At 44.4% G+C, this 10634-nt stretch overlaps 2 protein-coding genes across 2 annotated transcripts in view; one reads left to right on the forward strand and one right to left on the reverse strand.

Moving 5' to 3' along the window:
- Nucleotides 1-440: 440 nt before the first annotated feature.
- On the reverse strand, nt 441-6441 carry LOC129669047 (T-cell-specific guanine nucleotide triphosphate-binding protein 2-like). Its single transcript, XM_055597120.1, has 2 exons — nt 6210-6441; nt 441-1985 (listed from the first exon to the last, which is right to left on the reverse strand). The coding sequence occupies exon 2, from the start codon at nt 1964-1966 to the stop codon at nt 704-706; it is 1263 nt and encodes a 420-aa protein (XP_055453095.1). The 5' UTR covers nt 1967-1985; nt 6210-6441; the 3' UTR covers nt 441-703.
- Nucleotides 6442-9466: 3025 nt separating this feature from the next.
- LOC129669112 (T-cell-specific guanine nucleotide triphosphate-binding protein 2-like) overlaps nt 9467-10634 on the forward strand; it is a 35169-nt gene continuing 34001 nt past the window's right edge. Inside the window, exon 1 of the mRNA XM_055597220.1 lies at nt 9467-9511. The gene's annotated coding sequence lies outside the window, so the exon portion shown is untranslated. The remainder of the gene's footprint in view (nt 9512-10634) is intronic.

Consider the following 10634-nt stretch of genomic DNA (forward strand, 5'->3'; position numbering starts at 1 on the left):
TTCTCTACCCCGCCTGCCTCGGCTTCCTTACTCCTGCCTCCCTTGAGGAAAAAGCAAACTCCTAACATGGCAGGCTTTCTTTGAAGTGACTCTGATACCCTCTCTATGCTCCTTTCATCCTCTGACTGCCTACCCCTTACTTTCCTTATTCCCCAGCAGACGTCTGCTCTTCCTGGAACCAGCCATACCTGTTCTCACATCAGTGTGCCGTATTCCTAGCTACGAACCAAGCCAGTACTCGCCCCCCTGACCTCTTTACATGCCATGTTCTTTCCAAGATCTTCTCCTGCTTCGGGACTTCATTTTGTCGCCACCTCCCGTTCACGTTGCATTTCCCCACCGCAAACATTTTACTAATCCTTCAGCCATGACCTCATATTCATAGACCGCTCTTTATATTGGTGAGGAGAAAAAGAACTGGGAAATGGTGATTGTAAGTCTCATCTTGTTATTGCAATTTTATTGCCATAAATGGGTCAGAAACGAGTTATCTCTTAGCAAAGAGAATGTTAAAAGACACAGAAAACAGGCTACCGCCACCAAAACAATCCTTTCAGGTTAGTGATCTCTACAGGAAAGCAATGAACTTCCTCCATGGGACAGAACCCGTGAACCTTAGGGAGGAGCTGGCCTGGGAGTTTGGCAGAAGGACAATTCACTCCCAACTTACTCACACAAGCCTTGATATTCATTTACTCTTTTGCTAGGCAATATTTACTGTTTCTATCTCCCTCAAGAGATGTTTAGCGTCATCAGCCACCACGTTAAGGAATTTTGAACGCAGAATATAGGCTTTGAAACCCTGGACGACAGAAGACGAAGGGCCTCCGTTCACGGCACAAAAAGCTTCAACACAGTTTATAGATTTTGCCACTATGCTGTCATCCTTTACAAGGGACCAGAAGTCCAAGCACTTGAGGTGGCCCTTGATGTCTTGCACAGGTGTGTCCAGCTTTTCAGCAATCTCTTCAATCGATTTATCATCCAAGCCAAAATAGCTTCGGTACCCCTTCAAGCACTGTTCTTGTTGAGGCAAATCGAAGCCCATCAAAAAGGTCATGCAGGGGATGAAGGCTAGGGCCGCTGACCTCAAGGCCTCCAGCCAGATCTTCTCCTGGAGAAAACTTCTCTTTATCTCAATGGAAGCATCACTGATATTGGGCAACAGCAGTGCAAACATATGACGCTTGTGGCAAGGGACCTCCTTCAGGAGCGTCTCCTCCAGCTTTGGGAAATCAAAACGATCCAGATCAAAGTTGGAGATCAAGAAGATGCGTGGTTCAGACACTCCAATGTCACTGAGGTTAGCCAGACAGTAGTCTCTTATCTGCTGAAGGACTCTGTCCTCTTTGAAGGTTGTGGGTTTGGTTTTCTCTTCATTATACAAGTCACTGTCCACCTTGGTTCTCACAAAGTAGAACTTCTTTCCTGAATCCTTGATTTTCTGAGCCAGGCGAGCATCATTGAGGGTGAACCGAGAAGAAGAAATGATGATAAAGAAGTCATAGTATTCAAATCCTACTTTGTCTAGATAAGTGTCTGGGAGGAAATTGGGAGTCCCAGTCCCTGGCAGGTCCCAGAAGGTCACTTTGGGGTATTTTGGGTGTTGATAGGGGGTTTTATGCATAGTGGTCTCCACAACCCCGACATCAGCTGCCTCTTCTGCTGTGTGACTCAACCCTCTCAGGGCATTTATGAAACTGGACTTGCCAGTCCCCGACTCCCCAATCACAGCCACCTCCAGGACAGCATTTTCTGCAGCAGTAATTACTTCCTGAATCTTGCTCACAATATCAGCCAGTCTTCCCTCCTGGAGGGCTTTTTGAATAGAGGTGAGAGTTTCTGGAGAGATCATGCCTCCTACCTTACTGATTAATGTAAAGTAATGAGGCAGAAATCGCCCTGTTAACTGTTGGAAATTCTTTTCTGAAGCATTCTTCAGGAAGGTTAAGATGAACTGATCCATGGCAGTTTCCTCGGGAGATCTGTGAGAAAGGAGAAAGACTGAAGAGGTAAGAAAAGAGGGTTGGTAAAACAGAAACCCATCCCTCAAGGCACACTAGCCCCTGTAGGCCATTCCTGTTCTCACAGATTGATTCATGTCACTGGAACTCATCTATATTCCTGGTTTGTTTATTCGTCTCAGCTGGAGAAGACACACTTTTTCTCTATCTTCCTGGTTTCTGCATTTCAGATTCAGGAAAGAGTAACTTTCCTGAATCCTTGCACTGTCAGAATGATCTCAAAGACAGACGTGTGCATCATAACCCCAGAATCTGTGAATATATAATTTACACACCAGAGTGTTGGCTCCAGTGATTGACAGTTCTTAGCTGGGGCCAATACTTTGTGTTATCCAGATGAGGTCAATTGCAAATTGAACTAATTATGGATGTCTGGCTGGCTTCCAGGACTAAAAGAGAATAAAGTTCTGTTGTTTCAGTTGCCACATAATAACTGTCCATATTCATGGCGTAATAACTGGTAATATTTCCACACAGGTATAGAATGGCCGGTCAATTTAGCATACCCAACACCTAAATACACTAATACATTAGGGTTCCTCATACAGGAACAAAGGGTTTAGCTAATGGAGAGCAAGTGTCTCCCTCCTCATTGCCTATAACCCTGACTAGTCAGGAGGCTGAGGCAGAAGGGCAACAAGTTCAAGGCCTGCCTGGACTCCAGAGGGAGTTCATGAGCAGCTTGAGAAAATGCGGAAGACTACTGCAAAATTTGCAGCATGAAAGCAAAACACCCTAAGGCTGCTGGCAGGGTGAAAACAAGTCACTCCTGTGATTGCTCAGGACAAAGGAAGGCCTCCATTGCAGGCCAGGTCTCTCTCCTGCCTCTCAGGGAGGGCTTCTTGGTGAGAAGTGTCTGCCTCCCCCACTAAGGCAAATCTAAATAAGGTGATGGAGTCGGAGTTTTGAACGTCAGCTACACACACAGAGACCACATGCAACTTTATGAACAAGGAACAGGACCCAGAAGCTGCTGAAGGAGGAGAAGCCGACCTTCTCAAGAAGTGCCACTGAGATGCACCAAGCGAAGCTGAAGGTTCCGTTGCCCTTCAGAAAGTGCAGTGAAATTACTGCACGCAGCAGTGTGGAAGATGTTTCCTTCTCAGAGGGACTATAAAGCCATAGCTGTGTAGGTCAGCGGAAAGCAGACCCACGGCAGTGAGAGCTAAGGGAGGTGTCTCCAGCGGGTCTAACCACTGTTTTTGTAAGACACGTGGGAGTCCTACATTACCGGGGAAGGCCCTCAAGTGAGTCATGGAGACCGGGATCGAGGCCAACAGCAAGAGGTTGATGGAAACCAACGTGTTCGGGTCTCCTGCACCATAAGGAGAGGCCACCCCGAGGAACAAAAGCTTTGGGTTTCTATAGGCAAACTTTGGAAATAGCAACAGGGCAATTTTTCATTGGTGGATATTTTGGGGTCCGGCTACGTGCTTCGACCTTCCAGCAGGGAGAGTTGCCAGTGTGTTCAGGGTTAAGCTGCCCGCTTTGCCGTTTTTCCGAGGACAGCCTGCCCCCACCTGTGGCTTTGGGGGCTTTTCCAGCATCAGTGTGTGTGAATGTTCCATAGATGCCTGCATTTATGTCCTTAGGGTTTTTCCAGCAGTTGTCTGATTGTTAAGTTTGAGTCCCGGGGCAGGGGAGGGCAGGGAGAGGGAAGAGGGTGACTCTGCACTGGGCAATTAGTGGAAAGTTCCCAGTTTTCCCAGTTTTCTTGGTTGTTCTCAAGCTAGATCTCTTCATTTTCTTATGTGTTCCTCGCTCATAGTGAGAGCCTGAACGGCAGACGGACACCTCTGCCGGACCTGAAGTTAGCGGAACCTACTAAGAATGGTAGCAGGTATGACTTCCTGACGTTTTTCGTGATAAAATTGACTATGGAGTGTTCATCCTTGACAGTGGTGGTCTGAAAGCTGACCGAATGAATGCCAGGAACCACTTGTCAGTTCTGTCCGTTTGCATTTGTGCCCGGCAATCTTCCCTTCCAAGCCAAGAGCACAGAACACATTTCTTCCACACTGCTCTTTAACAGAAAATACTTACTTTTAAAAAAGGATCTTGAATCGTTAATGGGTGTAAACCAGATAATCCTTAAGTTAAGAAATAAAACTTCTATGAACTTTTATCTTAAAAGGAATGTCAGAATTAGCCTCAGTGTCACCTGTAGCTTGAATCATCTAAATCTGAGGAGGATTTTAAGAAAGTTCTTCTTTCTAAGCTTTATACCCACAGATGACATGCTAAATAATGTGTAAGGTGAGATACCCAATATGCAAAATTTCTTTTTTATGTTTATTTCATGAAAGTACAGGAAATGCTTACCTAATGATCTTTTATTAAATAAAGTGATTTTCATAGCTTTCCAACCCTTGCCACCCTTCCAACTCCATTCCTTTTTTGTTTCTCCTTTAAGAAAATGGAAGGGGGGGGGAAGACGAGAATTTTTAAAATGAACAAGCTAGCAAACAAAAAGAAAAACTAAAGAAAGAACACTCACACACACTCACCAAAAAACTCAAAATGATACACCATAATATGTAAGCAGTGATGTTAAAAAAATCTGAAATAAAGCAATATGTGATGTCCAAATAAATACATGAATGAATAAATTCTAGAAGTTCCAGAATAATATTGGTTATTATCTGCTCCATAACAGAATCTCATTGGTGTCTGTTTTGCAAGACTAATGTGGGTTTAATCTGTTTTATCGACTCTTAAGTTTTGTGTTATCTGCTTTTAAAAAATATAAAAATTGTGCTCATTATGTGTAATTGAAATTCATGATTAAGAAGTGATTGTAATGTGATTTTTTTTTCCCCCTACATGAAGAATTTTACTTAGGTACATAAGGACTAAGAAAAAAATAAAGTTGTTGGTGCATTATCCAGCAAGTGTGTGTGTATGTGTGTTCCTGTGTGTGTGTGTGCGTGTGTGTGTGCTTGGTTTATATTAGTCACTGACCCCATGTATACTCCTTGGATTGCTGAACTCACTGTCAGAGCTGAGCTTCCACAAGTCCAGGAAAGAAAGAAAGAAAGAAAGAAAGAAAGAAAGAAAGAAAGAAAGAAAGAAAGAAAGGAAGGAAGGAAGGAAGGAAGGAAGGAAGAAAGAAAGGCAAGAAAAGAAAAAGAAAAAGGCAAAACGACACAATTGCCATATCATGCATGCTGACGGTGACAAAAATAAAATCATTTTATTGGTAGTGAAAGGTGAAAACAGGGCCAATAAGCCGAGTCAGTGGGTAAAACCACTTGTTCTGCAAATCTGTTCACCTTCAATCCCTGGAACCCACATGAAAGACCAGATAAGACGGTCCTCAGGAACCTCTGCCCCACTATAAGAGCCACGGGAAGATGGAGCCAGAAGGTCACAGGCCAGATACCTAGAATACACAGCACAGCCAAAAAAGAAGAGAGATCTCGTCTCCATAAATCAGAAGGCAAGTCTAACTCTCCAAAATTGTCCCCTGACCTCTGCACATGTGCGTAGCATTTGTATGACCACACACACAAATAAATAAATAATTTAAATTAAGATATAAAAAAGTAAAAGGGCTTGGACTGTAACTTAGTGGCTCACTACCAGTACAAAGAAGAAAGAGGAGAGAGAGGGGAAGGAACAAGAGGATAAAGGCAAGAGCTAGGAAGAGCCAGAACAGGAAGAAGAATTGTTTTATTTCTGATTACTAATTATATAAGCTGAGTGACTGTTAGAACAACTAGGGAATCTTTGAGCATCTTAAAAACCAGACACATCTACTCTCAAGTGCATTCTGTGAGTGTAAAGATGGACGTGACTGTGCTATCTCTTATGGAGAAGGACGGACATCATCAGACCTCAGCCAGTAAGTTTCCTCCATGGGCCAACGATAAAACATTACTTAGGTTCTTGTTGGTTATGAAAATCTCACAGAGTTGTGCCATAGCTCCCTGGCAGCGCAGCGCTAGACTCAGAAAACTCGGCTGCTTTACAGTGAGCGCTGCATGGTTTCCTGTGGGAGTCACCCAGCAATACCCTGCTCGGCCTAAACTTTTTCACAACTCTCATGACACTACTGACACCAAAAGGCAGCTCCAGACCCACGACTCCCTTCTGTGAAAGGATGATGTCACGACTGGCTGCCTACCCTCTGCCCTCAGTGCTGAAACTCAGGTCACTGTGGAGGCAAGGGCTTTTCTCACTCACCAGATCCAAGGAGTTTCTGCTGTAAACAGAGCTGATGTTTCCACCAAAGGAGCAGAGAGCTCTAAGGGCCTGTTGCTCACTGCAGCCCAAGGCTCAGCCACCAACAACTGCCAAGTGTCTGCCCTCCTTCAGGAGAGCATTAAGGAGAGCAGGAAGCGGGGAGGGCTGCCTGGAGCCTGGAGCAGTGAGCCCTGGTGGCACAGAGAGTGGAAAAGCTCTGCAGCTGTCTCTGTCAGTTGGCAGATAATGACAGCTGGCCAATGCATTTTCAGGAAGCAAAAGTGAAAGTAAACCTCTGTGTGTGCTTTCTGGGAAGCATAACCATCTCCAGGAAAATGAAACTGAACATTCCATGCTCTCACATGATCAGGAATTGAAAAACAAAGGTGGAGGTTCAGAGCTAACAAGTCAGTTTCTTCTTGGTATGTGAGAAGAAACTTAGCCTTCTTAGGTGTCTTAGCCAAGACACCTGGGAAATGAGTTCTCTGAAGCCAGGGGACAAGGATGAAAGAAGTAAGAAGTTTCCAAAACACCCCCAGTGAATGACTGAAACACATTGCCCAGTAGGAGGAAGGGCTGTGCCATTGGCCGGCCATCATTGTTTTTCTCCTCAGGAGCACTGAGGCAGACTACCCTCGTTTCAGCCCCAGGACACACATGAACCTGGTGTTTCCCAGGGCACAGAGCCGCCAAGACAAGTCAAGATCAAGGATCAGATCACACTTACTGATAGAATGGTGTGTTTCTGAGGGGCTCATAGTGATTACTCCGTGCGGTGGAGGTTGGGGGGGGGGGGTCTGGGTACTGCCCTTGATCCTTTCTCAGTGAGCAGGAAGGCAATGAGGGGCGCAGCTGGTGGTGGAGATTGAGAGAAATGAAAGGGACCAGTTGCTGGCCTGTGGAGAAACCTGAGTGGGCTCCCTGGATGTCGGGACACATACAGACCTAGAAATCAGTGATGGAAGAGAGGCAGAGAGTGTCAGAAAGTACTCAGCCCTTCCTCGATGCTGTGAACATACCTTTGCACAGCTCTTGTCGCCTGAGTTCATTCTTCGGCTCTCAGCTCTCCAACGACTCTGTGATGGAATATTCTAAAGAAAATTGTCCACACCCTGCAGACTACCAGACCAACCTGTCAGGCAAGATGTGTCCACTGAGGCAGTAGCGGCAAGATGGCTCGTGGGAGTAGCCAACAGTTCTCAGCTGGTGTCGAAGGCTGCTCCACAGAGGGAATGTATACCTGGTACTGAAAACATGGTCAAAAACCAAGGTTAGAGAACTCATTGGCCCAAGGAGAGGGGCCGACTGATGTTGTGTCACTAGATAGCCATCTTGGCAAGCTGCCTTCTAAACATTTGTGTTCATGTTTATAAATGTGTGCTGCTCTCAACCTTAGGACGACAATCTTCTCATTTGAGTGGTTGCCACGGAGAGTCACCACTCTTTAAAGCATTGAGAAAAGTTGACTAGACACGTCAGCAGAAGACGACGGGAGAAGAAAATTAGTGGGATACAAATAGGAAAAGAAGTCAATGATCCCTATTTGAAGATGGTATGATATACATAAGAGATTCCAAAAATTCCACCGAAAAAAAGTTCTGGATCGAGACTTTCAGCAACGTAACAGAATACAAAATTAACTTTAAAAGATTACTGGGCCTTTTTGTATGCCAATACCAAAGGCACAGAGAATAAGATTGTGGAAATACAGCCAGGAGTGGTTAAAGTCACACACGTTTAATTCCAGTACTCAGAGAGGCAGAGGCCGGTGGATCTCTGCAAGTTCAAAGCCAACATCGTCTTCCATATCCTTAAACATTTTTTTAAAATTATTTTGATTCACTGGTAATTTTTCTATATCATGTGGACAGTATAACATATCAACACAATTATACAATATGTTCCAACCAAATCAGCATCCTTTGTTACCCTTACAGCATTTCTTAGTCTTTGATGAACTTCAGCACTTTCATTTGCTTTTTTATGGATAGATCAGAGGTTGATGTTTAAATTTCCTATTGTTTGCATAGAATTTGTTTTTATGAAATCCACTCCACCATCCCCCTTTCTAGGTCGTCTCCCATCCCCATTGCCACATTTCTATCCTAACTCCATGTACTCCATGCACCTTTTTTTATTGTTTAGGTTTGTTTTGTTTTGTTTTTACAGTCTCACTTTGTACACTTGCTGGCCTAGAACTCACTATGTACGGCAGGCTGGCCTCCCACTCAGAGATCGTCTGCTCTGCTCTCCCAATGCCAGAATTAACGGTGTGTGCTGCCATATCCAGCACTGTGCTCTTTTTGGAAAGTCTACCGAGTCCACTTAGTGCTGCCTGTGTGTCCATGGGTGATGGAGCATCTGCTGGATCATGGGTAGCCTTTCTGGGGACACTTCCCTGAGAAAGCTGATTCTCCCTTTCCCTGAAGCCATCAGTTGTCAATAGGTCCTCAGAAATGGGTGGGACTTTGCAAGCTCTTCTCCCCAGAATGCCTGGGGTTTGGTTGGTTTGGTTATGTGCAGGTCTTGTGCATGCTGTCACAGCCTCTAAGGTTTTGTGGAGTTTGCCTTCATAATCTCTTGGCCAACAATATCGAGGGCCTTACCTAGATCTCTCTATATATCTCTCTGTTTGTTGGTCTGTCTGTCTTAGCACATCTCTTTTTAATTAAAAAAAAAAAAAAGGCTCTAACTTACTAAAACCAAAACTTAAATCAGACTGGTAAATCTCCAAATGACAGGGACACCCAACAGAAGGATACCTTCCCCAGGGCTAGATGCCATGAGTAAGAGTAAGTAAGAGCCTGAGTAAGCAGGCTCCAGTGGGGAAGTCAGAGGGTCCAGTCCAGAGTCTCTACCATGAACTCTGATGACCATGGGGTCATCCAGCAAGGCCTGCTGTTCAACCTCAGACAGCTTGACCCATCTGTGACCTTCTAAAAGTCACTTGACTCATGGAAGCCAACCCTTTCCCAGAATAGAAACTGACACCTCCTCGGATTTCAGGCCCCTCCTCAGGTGGATGAGATAAATAGGGCTCAGCTTCAGCCAGAAAGGTGTGGAGAGAAACGGCTGTGTGTAGACCAGAAAAGATAAACTCGGAGAAGATCAGACTGTCCATCCCCACCTTCTCCTCTTTTCATTCCGCAGCTCTTCCCAGGACACCAGAACTCCACACCTCACCTCTTTTCTTCCTAAACATCTTGAGTCTGAATTCCAGTTTTAGATAAAGACCTTTCCTGAGAGGAGAGCCTTCACAGAGGAGCCATTGCCGTAAGATCAAGGTCGCCACTACTGAAGTAGTAAGTCAAGGGTTTCTAAGTTCATCTCGGTCAATAACCCTACATGTGTGATAACATGGAGAACGGAGCCCTGACTCCGGGGGGGGGGGGAGCTTGGGGCTTTGTACTTAAGGACCATTCACAGTGATATCCTTCAGTGAACATGTTCTCTACCACAGAGCATCCCAAAGCAGAGATGCCACATCTATTCCTTCCACCTGCGTCTTGTAGACTTTGCTGGTCTTCTGAAGCAGCCAAGCTTGGAGAAAGATGGAGGTTGAGCTATCCTGATGGATGCTCTTGAAGTCTATTGTAAGCTCTTCATTTCTCCCTTGGAGATAAAATCCCAAATCAGAAACAACCACAGACAATCTCTGGCAGATCATGTAGGGCCCTCTGGTTTTCAAAGATTCTGATTCTTAGTTGATTTTCTGATGGGCCTGCTTTATATAGTTCTTGCTGTTTCTCTTTTGCAGTCTGCAGGATGCTCTGCTCTGTATATTTAACTATAATATGACTTCAGGAGTATCTTTTTCTGCCCTATGTATCTGGAGTTCTCATGCCTCTTGTATCTATCTGGATGTGCTTGACTGTCCTTAAATTTGAGGACATTTTTGCTAGGGTTCATTGAAAATACTTTCTATCCTGTTATGGAGTTCCTCTACACCCATACATTACATGGTGTTCCAAAGGACATGAATGGTCTATTCCCAGAGTTTTTTTTTTTTAATTTTATTTTGATGGTCATCCTTGACCAAGTCTTTCAATTCCGCTAGATTGTCTTCAACTCCTGATATTTTCTCCTCTGTATGATCCACTTTGTTGGCTAGTGTTTCCATTGAGGATTTGATTTATCAAGTTTTAATCTTTAGCTTCATTTATGCTACCCATTTCTTCAGTGTTTCTCTTTATTGAAGTTCATTTTCATACCCTGTGTCAACCCCTGATTTTCATTCAGCTGATTGAGTCCCCTTTCTTTGATTACATTTAGAATCATCCTTTTGAATTCTTTGTCTGGAACTTCATCTAAGTCATCTCAAGAAGACCAGAAGAATTACTCTAGGGTTTGTAATTTTGGGAGGAGATGAGCTATCTTGATTTTTCATATGAACTTTCTGTTTTCAAATCTGTGTTTAGGGGTTGG

Source organism: Psammomys obesus, unplaced genomic scaffold (genome assembly GCF_907164565.1).
Source record: "Psammomys obesus unplaced genomic scaffold, mPsaObe1.curated_primary_1811, whole genome shotgun sequence".
In the NCBI taxonomy this organism is placed as follows: Eukaryota; Metazoa; Chordata; class Mammalia; order Rodentia; family Muridae; genus Psammomys; species Psammomys obesus.